Raw genomic sequence first — 19,743 nt, 5'->3', positions numbered from 1 at the left:
TCTCCCTGCCGCCTCCCCCACACACATTTGGTGTCAGCACAAAACGCCACATGCAGAAATCAATACCCATCGCTTTTTTAAATAGAAAATACAGTTTTCAACCGAGAGTACAGATTGCTGTAATAGCATACCCTTGTTTGTACCTGTATGTCAGCTTCTCTTTACACTTACAAGCCAACTACGCCGTAAGCATGCGCGCCAATCACACACACTTTACAATGAATGGAAGTGAAAATGACACAGCAGCAGAGAGCCACTCTCACACAGCCACTTTTCACTTTCTTTTATTTTCCTATCCCAAGAAAAACCACATAAAATCGCGGGGAAATGAAAGCTCTGATTTACCTCACAAGACGTTCCACCGTATCCAGGGGGACATTGACACATCTCCACAGCATTGGCCATCTTCTCACTGCTGGGGAACTCACTGGCCACCTCCAGACTGACAGAATGTAGCCTGGTAAAGAGAGGACAGATACAGGAAGACAGAACCAGAACATCACACCATTAGAAAAGAGCATCAGGTCAGCTTTTCAAATACAATCTAGACAAGATCAAATTAACTGTTGAACATGAGAACACAGAGATCTGAAACGTTTCTCTACAATCTGTCTTGCCAGACCTCATAACGACGTTCTCTAACATACAAATAACATCAAGCACAGAAAACTCCAGCTGATTTTGGCCTCTTGTGCCAAAGAGCGGATGTCGTGGCAGATCAGTGTGGTGCAGTGTGTGTGGTTACCTGTAGATGGCGACCCGCTCATTGCTGTGTGAGGCTCTGATGAGGAGGCTGCTCACATTAGTTAGAGCCATCATGAAATCTCTCTTGCTGACAGGCAGGCCTGTCTCCTGATTCTCAAAGTGGTCAGGGTAGAGCAGAGTTCTCTTTGTGCTTTCCGAGAAAGGGTACACCGGCAGACCGAACCGACTGTCAATCATTTTTATCCCGCCGCCCTGCAAGAGATGAAATGTCAGAGTTTTTTACCCCTCGTTTGAGAGACAGCATCCATGTTGGTGCATGTATTTAATCCCCTCATGCCAGAATGCGAAGTCTTGGCTCTGACTGTCAATATGGGCCATAAATGGAGCATGGGTACCACACATGAATAATACTCTATTCTGAGACACCATGAATAGCTCAATTGTATAAAGAGTGACATTTCCTGAAATGAGACTTGTCTTTGTGTCCAGATTGTTCATTGACTCAATAAGTGTGCGAGTTATTTTTCAATGTATGCATAGTAATGTATGTGTAGGTGTGAGCTGAAAGGAAACAGAGAGATCTGTGTGAGTATGTGTGCAAGAGAGAGACGGCGAGACGGAGTAGAAAGGGAATGCTGATTGCATACCGCCGATGGATGCATTGCCAGGTAGAATTTAAGGGTAAGATCTCCAAACACGCTGGTGGGAATCATCATAGAGGATTATTAGATGTTATTCATCCCGCCTGCTTATTTACTGTTCCAATGGCTGCTGGGAAATTACAATTTATGGGTGCCGGCCACTTTATTTGCACTGAATTAATGGAGTGTACACATGCAAAGCAGGGTTTAACTATCAATAATGACCTGTCATATATCCAGGCTCTTCCCCATATCACGTATGACATGTGCTCTCCTCTCTGCAATATATTAATAAATCCCAGTGACTGAGCTTAGGTGGCTGTCATCTGACACTAATGGGGCTGGGAATCTCTACCTCAGACTCATAAAACAAACATCTGTGTACCAACACCAGTATAACAAATACACACTGAAGGTGAAGAGGAACGTCTCTGACCAACCTCTGATATCATCATGATTTTGGATGGAAAAGGGTTGAAATTGTGTTGTCAGATTTATAGTTTTTAGCATTTTATCATTGATTGCACGAGAAAGCAGGCTCTCTCGCTGGTTTCCAGATCCTCTGGATAAACTACTTCTTCAGGCTTAACTCTGAGGTTGTAATCATGATCTGAGTTCTCCAGCTTTTGTAAAGAGGCCAAGAGGACATATCAATGTCACATCGGATTGGTGTGGCTGAATTTGGGTTTTGAATGATATCACTTATGTGTGTGCGTGACTGTGTATGTGTGTGTGACTGCGTGTGCGTGACTGCATGTGTGTGTCCCATTATTCAGAGTGCTTAAGGGAGAAAATCTTAAAGCATTCCTCATGGATCACACACACACACAAATAAAAGACAGCGAATGTATCCTCTCACTGCACTCGGCTGACTGAAGATGGAAACGATGACAGATGAACCGCTGGTCCACGATGGAGCGTTAGTAAAAAGGACACCTCGCTAGCGTAATAGCCCGAGGAGACAGAGAGAACAAACGACGGGGAAATGTGCATATCGAGCATCACTCCCAAGGTCAGCGCCGATCGTCTCCTCCATGTCGGGAATGATTAAACAACGCTAAAATGAATCCTTTAATTGATTCGCAAACAGCTTCGGCAAAGTTGTGTGAACGACAACAAACAAAGAAACTGTGGTGAGCCAGCTTCAAAGCGGGGTCTTCTATTGGCTGTTTCACGACTGAGGGGCAGAAAGTGAAGTAGGCCTTGTCTTCAGAGCAGCGTAACAATCGGAAAGGCCTCAGAGAGCCTTTACTGTGAGATATATGCTGAGCGCTGCACAAACTAACGCAGATGCTTTGCAAATTTAGTATAGAGCTAGACCAACTGAATAGATACACTCTTCTCTGGGGCCCACTCTATGTTCATGATAATCAACAGCGGTTTTGTTATATGTTGTAATAAAAAAACACAAGCAGTCCTTGCTGTCATGTTGGATGATGCAGCTTCCTCAACAGAGTGCTTGTTAGGAGCATTAATGTCTTCTCTGAGAAACAAAAAAAGAATATTGGCAAAATGTATTGCTCACAGAATAAGACAGGTCTGATCACATGGGATTCTTAAAAGGAAGATATATTGGAGACAACATTAGACAACTAAGAGAAAAAAATGGAAAACTATGAGAATTCATGTAAACCGGGTATAATCTTTATAGTAAATTTTGAGAAAGCCTTTGCTACAGTACCTCGGTACCTCTGAATCTGATAATACGAGCCTGGATTTTTTTTTTAGGATCTCTCATAAAATGGGTAAAAGTAATGTACAATAACCTTATGTAAAATAATAAATAACTGTTACTTCTCGGAAATGTTTTAGCTGTCGAGGTGTAAATCAAGGTTGCTCTCTATCACCATACCTATTTATTACGGCCATTGAAGTGGTAGCAATAAAAATCAGAACCAGTGATAACTTTGAGGGCCTAAAAATTAGGGATTAGAGACAAAATGACCAATTTACGCAGATAATTCAAGTTTTCACTTGAGTCCTCAATCTTCAACCTTGAAGGGCCTTATTGAGTACCTGGATAATTTATCCCAGTTCCTCTGGACTAAAACCCAACTATGATAAGTGTTACGGATGGGTCTCTAAAAGATACAAACTTTTAACTGCCATGTGGTCTCCCGATTAAACGAGCAAATGGTGAAGTTGATGTGCTTGGTGTACATATCCCGTAAAAATGTTATGTTGTTGCAAATATTAACTTTGGTAGAAAACTTGATAGAATAGATAGGATATTGAAACTGTGGAGAGGGAAACACCTGTCCATCTACAGAAAAATGATCCTAATTAATCCCGTAGTGATTTCATAGTATATGAATCCAATCATGGCTCTACCGACTCCAGGAGAATCTTTTATCAAGTCGAGAATTTAATTATATATTTTTTTGCCTGGAATGGCAAACCAGTTAAATGGGCATATTTATCTAATGAACATGAGTTTGGATTGTTAAAACTACTGCCAATCAAAAACCATTCATGGCTTAAAATAACTAGCATAAATCATAACATTTATCAATTTCACTTAAGGTCAAGAGGTTTGACAAGAAGTTTGATTTTTTATGTCCCAATACCATGGCAACCGGTTTATGAACTGATATACAAAACAACAGTTGACGCATCAATCCGTTAATTTCAATTTAAACCATTATATAAAATTCTCATCACAAAAAGAGTGCTCAATAAATGGCGCATTGAACAGTCAGCCCTGTACAGACTGCAACGAAGAAACAGAATCAATAGATCATCTCTTTTGGTACTGCACTTCGGTAGCTCACGTTTGGAGTCAGGTTCAGGAGTAGATATTGAGTCATAATGTCTGTGTTCAGACGGACCTACAAATGGGAAATATGATTATACTCTTAGGTAAAGTATTTATTTTTAGGGTAATCTTGGTAGAAATTGTACAAATAGAGAGCCTCAAGGCACTTTTGAGACATCGCACTAAAATAGAAGAACGTATTTCAAAGGAAATAGTAAATGGTGGTGTACTGGGAAGGATGGATTAGTCTTTGGACATCTGAGGGGAGGAATTACTATTCGAGTGATTGGTTGATTTGACGATGCACTTGGAGTCCAGTACAAATTGGAGGAGGCTATATGTAAAGTACCAGTCAAAAGTTTGGACACACCTACTCATTCCAAGGTTTTTCTTCGTTTTTACTATTTTCTACATCTAAACTATGAAAAACCACATATGGAATCATGTAGTAACTAAAAAAGTGTTAAACACATTATAATAGATTTTAGATTCTTCAAAGTAGTCACCTTTTGTCTTGATGACATCTTTGCACACTCTTGGCATTATTTCAACCAGCTTCAGCTGGAATGCTTTTCCAACAGTTGAATGAGTTCCCACATATGCTGAGCACTTGTTGGCTACTTTTCCTTCACTCTGCGGTCCAACTCATCCCAAACCATCTCAATTGGGTTAAGGTTGGGTGATTGTGGAGGCCAGGTCATCTGATGCAGCACTCCATCACTCTCCTTCTTGGTCAAATAGCCCTTACACAGCCTGGAGGTGTGTTTTGGGTCATTGTCCCGTTGAAAAACAAATGATAGTCCCACTAAGGGCAAACCATGGGATGGGATGGCGTATCACTGCAGAATGCTGTGGTAGCCATGCTAGTTAAGTGTGCCTTGAATTTTAAATAAGTCACTGTCAGTGGCACCAGCAACCTCCTCTTCCATGATTCATGGTGGGAACCACACATGCAGAGATCATCCATTCACCTACTCTGCGTCTCACAAAGACACCAAAAATCGCAAAATTGGACTCATCAGACCAAAGGACAGATTTCCATGTTCATTGTTCGTGTTTCTTGGCCCAAGCAAGTCTCTTCTTATTATTGATGTCCTTTAGTAGTGGTTTCTTTGCAGCAATTCAACAACGAAGGCCAGATTCATGCAGTCTCCTCTAAACAGTTGATGTTGAGATGTCTGCTACCTGAACTCAGTGAAGCATTCATTTGGGCTGCAATTTCGGAGGTGCGATTAACTCTAATGAACTTATCCTCTGCAACAGAGGTAACTCTGGGTCTTCCTTTCCTATGGCGGTCCTCATGAGAGCCAGTTTCAGCATAGTGCTTGATGGTTTTTGCGACTGCACTTACACTTTCAAAGTTCTTGAAATCTTCTGGATTGACTGACCTTCATGTCTTAAAGTAATGAAGTTTCTCTTTGCTTATTTGATCAGTTCTTGCTATAATATGGACTTGGTCTTTTACCAAATAGGACTGTCTTCTGTATACCACCCCTACCTTGTCACAACACAACTGATTGGCTCAAACGCATTAAGAAGGAAAGAAATTCCACAAATTAACTTTTAACTGGGCACACCTGTTAATTGAAATGCATTCCAGGTGACCAGGTAAACCTCATGAAGCTGGTTGAGAGAATGGCAAGAGTGTGCAAAGCTGTCATCAAGGCAAAGGGTGGCTACTTTGATTTGATTTGTATTGATTTATATTTTGATCTATATTTTGATTTGTTTAACCCTTTTTTGGTTACATATGTGTTACTTCATAGTGTTGATGTCTTCACTATTATTCTACAACATAGAAAATAGTAAATATAAAGAAAAACCCTGGAATGAGTAGGTGTGTCCAAACTTTTGACTGGTACTGTATATACAGTATATAGAATTTTTTCCACTTGGTCCTCCAACCAGCGGTGGTGTTGGGAAATAAATAAAAAGGAGATCAGAAATGTGCAACTAATGTTATTTTATAGACTAAACTGTCTGTTAGTTTCATAGCTGATCTATCCTCATAATTATTTTTTTTTTTAAAGATACCCTCTGTGAGAAAGATAGATAGAGCTCTGCCATGGGGACCAGCAGGAATGTGTAAAACAACGCATATGGGACACAAAAGACTGCAGCGCTACTAAGCTGAGCTCATTTCTGGAGGATCAGCTAATGACAGCCAGATGCTGTCAAACACTATGAGCCCACACGCATGCAAACGCACACACACAGACATGCACACACACACACAGACACACACACAGACACGCACACACACAGATTATCCACAACACATTGCTTTGCGCCGAACCACTTTTTAAATGAAACCAGACATAGCATTCAGACATGTCTGGAGTGAACTTCAAAAAACGCTGAAAGGATCTTTGAAACTGAAAAGTTACATGTCACATGATCAGTCTAGACCAATCAGGTTGAACATTACTTGGAACATTCTCTATGGGAGCACTTGCTCTATGAAGGAGTTTGTGTTGGCACCTAACCTAACACATGTAATCGCATAATGAGCCTATTAGCACTTACCTCTATTATGACATTAGGAGAAGAGTTAACCCTGATGTCCTGGTCTTTCTCCCCTGCATCATATGAGACTGTATAGACAAGACTTCCTCCATAGGCTGGGAGCTGTAAACAAACAGAAGTCAACATTGTATGTACTGTGCACAGTGAAAGTTTACACACCCCTTGCACAGCTTTCAAATTTTGTCACCGTAAAATAAATCACTTTTTTTTTCTACTGATCTACACAACCTGCTCCACATTTTCAAAATGAAAAAAAGTATTACAGAACATTTTCTGAATTAAATAAAGGTAGAAAACAAAGATGTCTTGATTGCGTATTTCTTCACACCCCAGAGTTAATACTTGGTGGAAGAACCTTTGGCAGCAATTACAGCTGTGAATCATTTTGAATAAGATTATACCAACTTTCCACAACTCTTAGGGCAACATATAGTGTTGTGATGCAAAAATTCCAGCAAATAAATAGTGCATAGGATTAAAAAGGTATTGTCAGATATTATTCATCCTAATCAGACAGATTTTTTACATGGACGATAATTTGAGATGATATTAAACAAGTCCTGGAAACAATAGAACACTATGATAAATCCAAGAAACCAGACCTGGTATTCATAGCTGACTTGGAATATATATATATATATATATTAAGTACGACTGGAATTTATATGCTGTATAAATGCATGGAATATTTCAATTTCGGAGAATGTCTTATAAAATGGGTTAAAGTTATGTATAGTAACCCTAGGTGTAAAATAGTAAATAATAGCTACTTCTCAGAAAGCATTATACTGTCAAGTGGAGTAAAACAAGGTTGTCAACTATCTGCATATCTATTTATTATGGCCATTGAAATGCTATAAAAATCAGATCCAACAGTAATATCAATAGGATAGAAATCCAGGGCTTAAAAACAAAAGTGTCATTGCGCGCTGATGATGAATGTTTTCTTTTAAATCCACAATTTGAATCACTCCACAGCCTCATAGAGGATCTAGATAATGTTCTAATTCATATCCTGAAAGAATAGATAAGATCTTGCTACCATGGGAAAAAAAATACCTGTCTGTTTGTGGAAAAATCACCCAGATTAACTCTTTAGTCATATCCCAGAAATTAGGTTTGCAGAAGTCTGAGGGTTTTCCTCTAACTTTTTACCTGGGCTTTGCTCCTTTCAGATTTATTTTCATCCTGACAATCTCCCCAGTCCTTGCCAATGACAAGCATACCAATAACATCATGCTGCCAACACAATACTTGAAAATACAAAGGGATCAATAACATTGCATTCAGTCCATATTACTGGCCTGCATGACAAAGTGAAAATAAGAAAGTCTGTGTTAAAAAAATCCATTTCAAAACATCCATTCTGTTTGCAACAAGGCTGTTAAGTAATACTGCACGACGACATGGCATATAAATTAACATTTTGGCCTAAATTAAAAACCACTGGTTTGGGTCAAATCCATTACAAGACAACACAGAGTAAAACTCCCTTTATTTTCCAGTATTGTGGTGGCAGAATCATGTTATGGGTATGCTTGTCATTGGCAGGGACTGAGGAGTTTGTTAGGATGAAAATGAATCTGAAAGGAGCAAAGCCCATGTAAAAGTTAGAGGAAAACCCTCCTTAGACTTCTGCAAACCTAACCCTGGGATAACGTTGTATTTCTCAGCTAGACAATTACACAAAATGTAATGCCAAAGACACACCAGAATGGCTTCTCAAAGGTGTCGAGTGTTCCTGAATGGTCCAGTCTCAGTCCTATTTAAATTTGCTTGAAAATCAGAGAAAGGGTTCGAATTTTGCTGTCCATCACTGATTCCCATCACTGATTCCCAACCAAATTTTACGAGCTTGAGCAATTTTGACAAAAACAATGGATATACTGTATGTTGTCATAACAGTTGTGCAGTTTATAGAATCTTATTCCAAATTATTCACAGCTGTAATGGCTGCCAAAGGTGCTTACATCAAGTGAGTGGAGACTTAACCCTATTTTAGTTCTACAACTTTCGTTCACTTTGAATATGTGAAGTAGGTTTGTAGATATGTGGGAAAATGTGAAAAATATGAAAAGGTTCAAGGGGGTGCAGATATTCGATAGGCCGTAAGAGTTGTGCAAGGTTTGTACACATTTTTTCAAAATAATTCACAGCTGTAATGGCTGCCAAAGGTGCTTCCACCAAGTATTACCCCTGAGGTGTGAAGACAATGCAATAAATACATCTTTATTTTTTATTAACTTGGAACATTTTTTTTTTTTAATGATTTCACTTAGAAAATGGGGAGTAGGTTGTGTAGATAGGTACGGAAAATCAAATTGTATTCTCTTGTGAAGATAGTGCAAGGGGTGTTCGTACAGTTGAAGTCAGAAGTTTACATACACCTTAGCCAAATACATTTGAACTCAGTTTTTCACAATTCCTGACATTTAATCCAAGTAACAATTCCCTTTCTTAAGTCAGTTAGGATCACCACTTTATTTAAGAATGTGAAATGTCAGAATAATAGAGAGAATGATTTATTTCAGCTTTTATTTCTTTCATCACATTCCCAGTGGATCAGAAGTTTACATACACTTAATTTAGTATTTGGTAGCATTGCCTTTAAATTGCTTAACTTGGGTCAAATGTTTCGGGTAGCCTTCCACAAGCTTCTCACAATAAGTTGTGTGAATTTTGGCCCATTATTCCTGACAGAGCTGGTGTAACTGAGTCAGGTTTGTAGGCCTCCTTGCTCGCACACCCTTTTTCAGTTCTGCCGACACATTTTCTATAGGATTGAGGTCAGGGCTTTGTGATGGCCACTCCAATACCTTGACTTTGTTGTCCTTAAGCCTTTTTGCCACAACTTTGGAAGTATGCTTGGGTTCATTGTCCATTTGGAAGACCCATTTGTGACCAAGCTTTAACTTCCTGACTGATGTCTTGAGATGATGCTTCCCTATATCCACATCATTTTCCTCTCTCATGATGCCATTTATTTTGTGAAGTGCACCAGTCCCTCCTGCAGCAAAGCACCCCCATAACATGATGCTGCCACCCCCGTGCTCCACGGTTGAAATGGTGTTCTTCGGCTTGCAAGCCTCCCCCTTCCTCCTCCAAACATAACGATGGTCATTATGGCCAAACAGTTCTATTTTTGTTTCATCAGACCAGAGGACATTTCTCCAAAAAGTACGATCTTTGTCCCCATGTGCAGTTGCAAACCGTATTCTAGCTTTTTTATGGTGGTTTTGGAGCAGTGGCTTCTTCCTTGCAGAGCAGCCTTTCAGGTTATGTCGATATAGGACTCATTTTACTGTGGATATAGATACGTACCTGTTTCCTCCAGCATCTTCACAGAACGTCTTACCGCCATCAAATGCACTTTTACAGTTTAATAGCATGTAAAGACAAGGACTGAGATTAGGTCTGCATGCATAGTGAGGGTTATAGGAGTTATTGCTTTAGTACTTAGCTTGGATATAATACTTAGCTAAAATGATCTAGAGTCCCCTTTAAAACCCAGTGAAGTGTGAAATGACCCAACACCACCAACAAATCTCCACTCCTCTTCGGTGACATTACGAGCTGTGTGTAATGATCGTTAAGGGACAGGTTTTTATAGCGGGACACACTACCCATGCCTGGCAGTAATACTGACGAGGCTTTACTAGAGAAGACGCATTACAATCAGCTTTTAAACAAAGATCCTTAAAGATGGATACAGTTACAGGCACTGTGCTCTTGAAGATTAGGATGCCTAGTTTGCCACAGCCACAAGTGTGTTTTGTTCCAATGATGACTGCATTTCTAAAATGTAGGGCGTCTTGTCTGTACAGTTGAGCACACATTCTCAGATCCAGGACAGCCTAACCTCCTTTGTATTTGTGTATCTTTGTTTTTCTTTCTTTCTGCTTCATCTTCTCTCCTCTGGCTCCAGCTCTCCAAACAAAGCAGAGATGTGTGTTGTGTTTTTCCTGCTAGAAAGGGGCCCTCTTATCTTGGTGTTATTGAGCTGCTCTCTTTTCCTCTCCTGGCCCCCTGCTGAGGCTGTAGCAGGGAGCTCGTGGGGCTTTGCTGTGTTGAATGGAAGGCCCTGTCGTTATCTGACCTGGGAGAACCTAAGACTAGACTGGACCTGGAGGGCAAACCACTTCCCACTCAGCACTTATCAGAGGGGCCCTGAGTTTTCCCTGACCAAGAGACCTGTATAGGGTATAACTAAGGACCAGAGTTGTTCCTGGTTAGAAGCCTATGGGGCTTCCGAGTGGCGCAGCAGCCTAAGGCACCGCATCTCAGTGCTAGAGGCGTCACTACAGGCCCTGGTTCAATTCCATGCTGTAATTCAACTGGCCGTGATTGGGAGTCCCATAGGGCAGCACACAATTGGCCTGGGTTAGGGTTTGGATGGCGTAGGCCGTCATTTTAAATTATTTGTTCTGAACTGACTTGCCTAGTTAAATAAATAAATAAAAGCACCATCAACACCCTGGTTAGAAGACCAGCCACAGCAGGAAGCTACATACACCCAGAGCTCACTTCAGCAGCACCAAAGCACAACATCTATTCATTTGTGTTGTCAAACCATTGGTTTTGGCATCGCTGATGTCTATCCATTTAGGATATAATTCATGCATAGCTGGGCAGACAACCAACAAAAATATTAAATGTCACTATTGTACCTAAGCATGGGGTTTTGGAGAATGTTTGAGCTAAAGCCTTATTTCACATAAATCCAATTCACATTGAGACACTTCATCCTCTGTGGAACAAAGGGGCTGGTCTATGAAGGTAAAGTGCATTGTGGGTGGGAGGAGCAAGGGAAATCAAACCTTTTGTTAAGGAGCAAAAGCATGCGTCAGCACACCACTCGTGGCAAAGTTATAATCCTCCTCTAAATAGCGTCAGAAACACACAACAAGACACACATCAATAAACCATCCATGTCGCAGTAGGATGTCTTTGTCTGGGACACATAACAAGAGCTCCTCTGATACAATCGTATATCTCACAATCCTACTGGAGCACAGTGGCTGATTCTGAACAACCATAGTAAATTGTATTTTGCGACACGAGGACAGATTGAGTTACAGGACAAATAAAGAGAGCGCTGCGAAGAGAGGACTTTGGGGTTCGGATACACTTTTATACATCACAGGGGAGGCCGTGTTAAAACAGAGACCGAGAGACAGAGTTGCCAGCCATCCCACACCAAATATGCCCAGACAAAAGATGGAGCGAGAGAGCGGGAAAGACAAAAACAGAGGAGGGGGTAATCAGGGCCCAGCTTTCAGGAAATGAACAACAGACCATCCAACCTTCCGCTGGGCTTCTGAAAACAAGAGTCGCACCGTGACCCCGGGAACCCGTAGATCCTGACATCTGTTCCCCCATTACGAGCTCTGGCTCTGTTGACATTAATATCTAGGAGGCATCAATGTGTGTTTTCCCACCGGCCACCCACAGGAATGCTATAAAGAGGGGGCTCTGCTCAGATCCTCTGACTGCCTCCAATATGGGGTCCTGTTTTGTTTGTGCATAGTGGGTGATGATCCAAACTAGGGCTTGGAAACACGGACATCTGGGGAACACTTTAACTGGCCCCAACAAGACAGTCCAAAGTGAAAAGATCTGGGGCAGAGACTAAATGCTGACTCAAAAGCTACAAGAATTTCCCTACTTGCTTGTCCATCTGTAACCAATACCATTTGTTTGGGTTGCTGTGCTTTATGGAAACATTTCCGCCATGTTTTTCTAAAGTATTTGGGGTAGACGTAGATTAGAAGAACTAAGCAATTTAACTAAAACAGTTGGAGTATCATTAAAATAATTGGCAAGTACTGTATAAGCAAGCACACATCTTGTTTCTAAGCAACCCACACATTTATAATAGAGTTCTGTTCTAAAAAAAAAAACTCTAAACAAACCCACAAACAAAAGACGATCCACTTATGAAAAAAGCTCCAGTATCTGCTGAATGAGCAGGCAGCTTTGGAGGCTTCCTTGTTGCAGTTCATCAGACATTTAAGTGGCAGAGCCTGGAAATGGGGCCGTTTGTGCCCTGCAGCCTCTGCCCCTGCGGTGTGGAGGGAGTAGAGGGAGTGGAGGGACGACCACGGTGTGTTAGCCACAGCATGCAGTCTGGAGCTGCAGTCTGGGACAGGCTAGGAGTGGCTGAATATCCTCCTCTCTACTGTCAAGTGGGACAGAGGAGCACAGTATAACAGCGTCTATTCAGAGCTCTGTTAGAATCCTATAGGTGGCGCTCTCTCAGTCTCTACTCTACTCTACGTCCCCAGTAAAGACTACCTCGTACAGGGGGCCCAGCCCACAAATGAAGCCCCCCCCCCACACACACACACACACACACAGTAAATAAATACATTCATATGGGTAAAACAATCATTGGCACCCACCCATGCATATTCTCTTGGGCACTCGGCGCTCCGTCGGCCTTGTCAATCTGAAGGCGAGGGGTAATGGCCCCCGCTCCTCACTGGGAGAAAGTGCTGAAGTGTGTACTCAGGCAAGCGCTACCGAGATGGGTTCATTTATCATCATAATAGTCTATTACCCATGATAGGTCACAACTCAGTGAAGAGGCAGCCGCAGTAATTGGTGCTATTCCTTTCACTTTGCTTGGCCAGGGGAGGCAAGGAGGCAGCCCTCGGCACAAGGGCAATAGTCAATCAACCTGTGGAGATTTCTGTCTAAAAAAGTTAATTTGAGATTTGTTTGCAGGTTTATGGGTTTTATTATCTCCTGTAAATTTGTCACCACATCCCCTGTTAAATGGAGAAACAGGATATACATGGTCAAGAATCAGTTCTAGAAGTTAAAGGAATAGGCAGCAATTAAGATGCATTTTTCCACTGATATGTCAGACAAGTGAATATACAGCTGTACACATTTCTTTTATGGGGGCTATATTTGTGACGTGGTAAGTTTGGACCCAGATGCAGAGAAGCGACCAGACGAGGAATCAGTGGTTAAAGATAAACATAATACTTTACTGAGATACGGTAACCGTAGGATCACAGTACACTTGAAAAAACAACAAACACCAAGTCTTGAAAAATCACGCAGGAAGTGAACACACACGGTAAACAATTCAAGCTTCTGCAAAGGACCACAAAAACACACCTCTCTTAACAGGGACACAATCATTAAACAATAAGACACACCTGAGTCCAATAAAAGTCTCTAGGGCGGTCTCTGTCCCCCTCTGGTGCCAGGAGGAACCATGACAATATCCCCACCTCTAGAAGCGGCTCCAGCCGCAGAGTCATGACGACCACCACGTAGTTGTTTGAAGTCTCCAACAAGACCCAGCCCAGGATGTCCCGGCAGGCACCCACGCCCGCTCCTCGGGACCGTAGCGGACCCGACAAGCCTCCAACAGATGCCGGACCATGTAGGTCAGGCACCCATCCACAAGTCGAGGGGGCGGAGGAGCAGGTGTGGGGGGAGAGCATGGACTGGTCCTTACCAGCTTGAGACGGAACCTGTTAAAAAAACAGAGCCCACCTAGCCTGCGAGCGTTCAACTTCTTGGCTTCTTGAATGGAGATCAAATTCTTATGGTCCGTCCAGATCACGAAAGGATGACGTGCCCCCACCAAAAAGTGTCTCTACCCCTCGAACCCACTTAACTGCCAAGAGATCCTGGTTGCCTACATCGTAGTTGCGTTTCGCTGGCAAGAACAACTTGGAGAGAAAGGAAAATGGGTTCAGTTTCTTGTCCTCCTCGTTCCCCTGTAAAAGGACCACCCTTGCTCTGGTGTCCGAGGAATCCACCACCACCACAAAGGGACGAGTTGAATCAGGATTAACGAGGATGGGTCCAGAGGTGAAATGTACCGTGAGCTCCATGAATGCCCTGTCAGCCTTGGGGGTCCAGCAAAAACGGGTCTGGGACTTGCGGGTCATGACCGTGAGAGGTGCCACCACACCAAAGTTGCGTATAAAACACCTGTAAAAATTGGCAAACCCGAGGAAAAGCTGGACCTGCTTGATTGAGGTGGGACGGGGCCAGTCGGCGACCGCCTCAATCTTTACGGGGTCCATTTGGATGCCTGCAGTAGAGATAATGTGACCCAGGAAGTAAACCTTGGATATGTGGAACTCCCACTTCTCTATCTTGACATATAGTTGACTCTGCAGGAGGCTTCTCAGGACTTGGCGGACGTGCATTATGTGTTCCAGAAGGGTCTTGGAGAAGATCAAGATGCTGTTGAGGTAAACGAAGAAAAACCGATTCAACATATCCCTAAGGGTGTCATTGACCAACGCTTGAAAGACTGCCGGTGAGTTTGATAATCCGAAGGGCTTGACTAAATACTCATAGTAGCCACTAGGGGTGTTAAAGGCAGTCTTCCACTCATTTCCCTCTCTGATTGTCACCAGATTGTAAGCGTTGTGGAGGTCCAGTTTGGTGAAGAATTGGGCCCCTTGGACCAATTCCAAGGTGGAGGACATCAGGGGTAGGGGGTAAGGATTCTGGATCGTAATCTGGTTCAGCCCTCTGTAGTCGATGCAGGGATACAGGCCTCCATCCTTCTTACCCACGAAGAAGACTGCACCAGTAGGGAATGTAGAGGGGCGAATGAAACCTGCCTCCAGCAACTCCCTGATGTAATTGTCCTTGACTGCTGCTTCAGGGGTCAGGAGGGAGTACAGACGACCCCAGGGAGGGGTGGTGCCGGGTAGGAGTTCTATGGCACAGTCATAAGGACGGTGAGGGGGAAGGGTGGCGGCCTGCCTCTTACTGAAAGCCTCCTCGAGGTCAAAGTATTTGGGAGGGAGAGTGGAAAAGTCTTGGTCTTCAAGGGATGCAGGAGGAAATGGCGAGGCTCTTGGTGGGGGTCTTAGACATTTAGTCTGGCAGTCCTTACCCCAGTCTAGTAGGTGTCCCATGGACCAGGAAACTAGTGGGTTATATAGCACTAGCCCGGGGTACCCTAGGATAAGGGGGTTCTCGGGAGCAGTGATCAACAGAAAACTAAGTCTCAGAGTTTCACCCCAACCTGCAATAGAATGGGCTTGTTCTGATATTCCACCTGACCGGAGCCAATAGGGCATCAATCAAGGGCTTGAATCTGCTGAGGGATTGGACATTTCACGCAGGGGATCTGTAACTCTGGCGAAGTTTTGATCAATGAAATTATCCACGGCCCCAGAGTCCACAAAAGCTGGAATCTGGTGCTGACGGTTGTCCCAGTGGAGGGTTGCGGGTAGTAACAGATGGTGATTGGGTAGCCGGAAGGTACCTGCACAGCTCGTCAGGGTCTCCCCCTGTCCTGGCAAGCAGCAGCCTTCGCGCATTCACCTGTCATGTTCTTGTGGGCTCAGATGTGTGCAACCCAGCTGCATGGGATCCTCCATACTGGGCTCGGTGGACTTGGTGTGTTCAGGAAACCGGAATGCTGGAATGGTGTCAAAAGGGCATTGTCTCACCCGTTTCTGGATGTGGTTGTCAATCAGGGACTCAAGGTCCTCTCCCAGTTCCCGAGCGGCTAGTTCATCTTTGATGGAGTTAGACAGACCCTGGTGGAAAGTGGTAACCGGTGGCAGGGTATCCAAGTGGTTAGAGCGTTGGAAAAGTAACCAAAAGGTTGCAAGTTCGAGCTGACAAGGTACAAATCTGTCGTTCTGACCCTGAACAGGCAGTTAACCCACTGTTCCTAGGCCGTCATTGAAAATAAGAATTTGTTCTTAACTGACTTGCCTAGTAAAATAAAGGTAAAATTAAAAATAAAAAAATAAACCAGTGCCTCCGTATTCCACCCACTCTCGGCTGCAAGGGTGCAGAACTCAAGGATCTGTAAGATGGTGGCTGCTGTTCTCATACCACCATTGCACATGCCAGGGCCTTGCCCGAGAGTAGAGAGATGATGTAGGCGATCATGGCCCGATCGGTGTGAAACGAGAAAGACTTTAGCTCGAACACCAGAGAACACTGGGTGAGGAACTCCTTGCATCCTCCTGGGTGGCCGTCATACCGCTCAGGGGCTGGGATCTTGGGTTCCCGGTGCAGGTTCCCTGGATGAACCACAATGACATCTGTAGCACTGGGCGATGAGACATGGGCATTGGCCCCTTCTGGGTTGGGGCCGTGCCGTGGTTGGAGGGACCTGGCAAGTGCCCGAAGGGTCCTGGAGAATTGAGAGAGCTGTTCTTGCTGCCGTCCTAACAGTGCTCCTTGGTGGGCTACCACATTCCGGATATGGGTGATGTCTGCTGGGTCCATGTTGTGGCAGAAGCTCGCTGTGATGTGGTAAGGTTGGAACCAGGTGCAAAGAAGAGACCAGACAAGGAATCAGTGGTTAAGGAAAAACATAATACTTTACTGAGATACGTTAGCCGCAGGATCCCAGTACACTTGAAAAAACAACAAACACTACATCTCGAAAACTCACTCACATGACCCGAAACAAACGCACAAGGGAAACAATTCGAGCTTCTGCAAAAGGCCCCAGAAAACACACCTCTTTTAACAGAGACACAATCATGAAATAATAAGACACACCTAAGTCCAATAAAAGTCTCTAGGGCGGTCTCTACCACCCTCTGGTGCCAGGAGGAACCATGGCAACATTGTGTTAACTTCATTCTAATTACTGTGTGGTGGTAATCTGATCTGTTTTACCTGAATCTCAAGAACTCTAACTCAACAATGATACAAACTAAGTGAGTTTATGATGGCGCCGGAAGGGAGGGCTGCTGTCTTATCGGCTCTTAACCAACTATGTTATTTTGTTAGTTTTTTCGCGTTGTTAGTTTGGTACATAATGTTACTGCTACTGTCTCTTACGACCAAAAAGAGATTCTGGACACCAGAACTGCGATTGCTCACCTCAAACTGGATGAAGAGTTCTTCTTCAATGAGTCGGATGGGAGGGATATACTACCACAGACACTCGACCAGGCCCAGATCCCTGTGATTCGCTGGAGAAGGAAACTGAACTTTGTGTGGAAAGATCAGAGTGCCTTGCGAGGATCAGGCGACAAGTGGCTAATCTGCCCTTGCCTTCCATCCTGCATGTATATCCTACCAACGTGACATTCAAAACTGTAATATCTTGTGTTTCACCGAGTCGTGGCTGAGCGACGACATTAAGAACATACAGCTGGCGGGTTATAAACTGAATCATCAGGGCAGAACAGCAGCCTCTGGTAAGATACGGGCGGGGGCCTATGTATATATATGAACAACAGCTGGTGCACAATATCTAAGGAAGTCTCAAGGTTTTGCTCGCCTGAGGTAGAGTATCTCATGATAAGCTGTAGACCAAACTATCTACCTAGAGTTTTCCTCTGTATTTTTCGTAGGTGTCTACATACCACCACAGACCGATGCTGACACTAAAATCGTGCTCGATGAGCTGTATTCCGACCATAAGCGAACAGGAAAATGCTCTTCCAGAGGCGGTGCTCCTACTGGCCAGGGACTTTAATGCAGGGAATCTTAAATATGTTTTACCTCATTTCTACCAGCATGTTAAATGTGCAACCACACACAGAGACGTGTACAAAGCTCTCCCTCGCCCTCCATGTGGCAAATCTGACCATAATTCTATCCTCCTGATTCCTGCTTACAAGCAAAAACTAAAGCAGGAAGCACCAGGGACTCGGTCTAGAAAAAAGTGGTAAGATGAAGCAGATGCTAAACTACAGAACCGCTTTGCTATCACAGACTGGAACATGTTCTGGGATTCTTCCAATGGCATTGAGGATTACACCACATCAGTCACGGGTTTTATCAATAAGTGCATCGAGGACGTCGTCCCCACAGTGACTGTACGTACATACCCAAACCAGAAGCGATGGATTTGAACATTTGCACTGAGCTAAAGGGTAGAGCTGCCACTTTCAAGGAGCGGGACTCTAACCTGGAAGCTTATAAGAAATCCCGCTATGCCTCCGACGAACCATCAAACAGGCAAAGCATCAATACAGGACTAAGATTGAATCGTACTACACTGGCTCCGACGCCCGTCGGATGTGGCAGGTCTTGCAAACTATTACAGACTACGAAGGGAAGTGCAGCTGAGAGCTGCCCAGTGACATGAGCCTAACAGATCAGCTAAATAACATCTACGCTCGCTTCGAGGCAAGTAACACTGAAACATGCATGAGTGCATCAGCTGTTCCGGACGACTGTGTGATCAAGCTCTCCGCAGCCGATGTGAGTAAGACCTTCAAACAGGCCAACATTCACAAGGCCGCAGGGCCAGACGGATTACCAGGATGTGTACTCCAAGCATGTGCTGACCAACATGTCATTCAGGCAGGTAAACGTAGTGTTTTTGGGTACAGGGACTATAGTGGTCTACTTGAAATGTGTCGGTATTACAGACTCAGACAGGGAGAGGTTGATGGACATTTTTAACCTCTCCCTGTCTGAATCTGTAATACCGACACATTTCAAGTAGACCACTACAGTCCCTGTACCCCAAAACACTAACTTTACCTGCCTAAATGACATGTCTTTAGCCATTAAATACTTTGAGAGGCTGGTTAGGACTCACATCAACACCATTATCCCAGAAACCCTAGTCACACTCCAATTTGCACACCGCACCAACAGATCCACAGATGATGCAATCTCTATTCCACTCTACACTGCCCTTTCCCACCTGGAGAAAAGGAACACCTATGTGAGAATGCTATTCATTGACTACAGCTCAGCGTTCAACACCATAGTGCCCTCAAAGCTCATCAATAAGCTAAGGATCCTGGAACTAAACACCTCCCTCTGCAACTGGATCCTGTACTTCCTGACGGGCCACTCCCAGGTGGTAAGGGTAGGTAACAACACATCCGCCACACTGATCCTCAACATGGGGGCCTCTCAGGTGTTGCGTGCCCAGTCCCCTCCTGTACTCCCTGTTCACTCATGACTGCATGACCAGGCACAACTCCAACACCATCAAGTTAGCTGATGACACAACATTGGTAGGCCTGATCACTGACAACAATGAGACAGCCTATAGGTAGGAGATCAGAGACCTAACCGTGTGGTGCAAGGACAACAACCTCTCCCTCAATGTGATCAAGACAAAGGAGATGATTGTGGACTACAGGAAAAGGAGGACCGAGCACGCCCCCATTCTCATTGATGGGCCTGTAG

At 43.8% G+C, this 19,743-nt stretch overlaps 1 protein-coding gene across 9 annotated transcripts in view; it reads right to left on the bottom strand.

Annotated features, from left to right (window-relative positions):
• The window catches only part of lama2 (laminin, alpha 2), a 135,860-nt gene that overhangs the window by 75,392 nt on the left and 40,725 nt on the right, over nucleotides 1-19,743 (bottom strand). For all 9 annotated transcript variants that reach the window (XM_042300691.1, XM_042300695.1, XM_042300693.1 and 6 more), the window contains exons 13-15: nucleotides 6,628-6,729; nucleotides 746-957; nucleotides 346-457 (exon numbers count right to left, since the gene is read on the bottom strand). In XM_042300691.1, coding sequence (XP_042156625.1) covers nucleotides 346-457; nucleotides 746-957; nucleotides 6,628-6,729 — 426 coding nt within the window. The remainder of the gene's footprint in view (nucleotides 1-345; nucleotides 458-745; nucleotides 958-6,627; nucleotides 6,730-19,743) is intronic.

The sequence above is a fragment of the Oncorhynchus tshawytscha genome, linkage group LG18 (genome assembly GCF_018296145.1).
Source record: "Oncorhynchus tshawytscha isolate Ot180627B linkage group LG18, Otsh_v2.0, whole genome shotgun sequence".
Classification (NCBI taxonomy): domain Eukaryota; kingdom Metazoa; phylum Chordata; class Actinopteri; order Salmoniformes; family Salmonidae; genus Oncorhynchus; species Oncorhynchus tshawytscha.
Note: the sequence above shows the minus strand (reverse complement) of the source record. Positions and strands in the feature narration are given on the sequence as shown.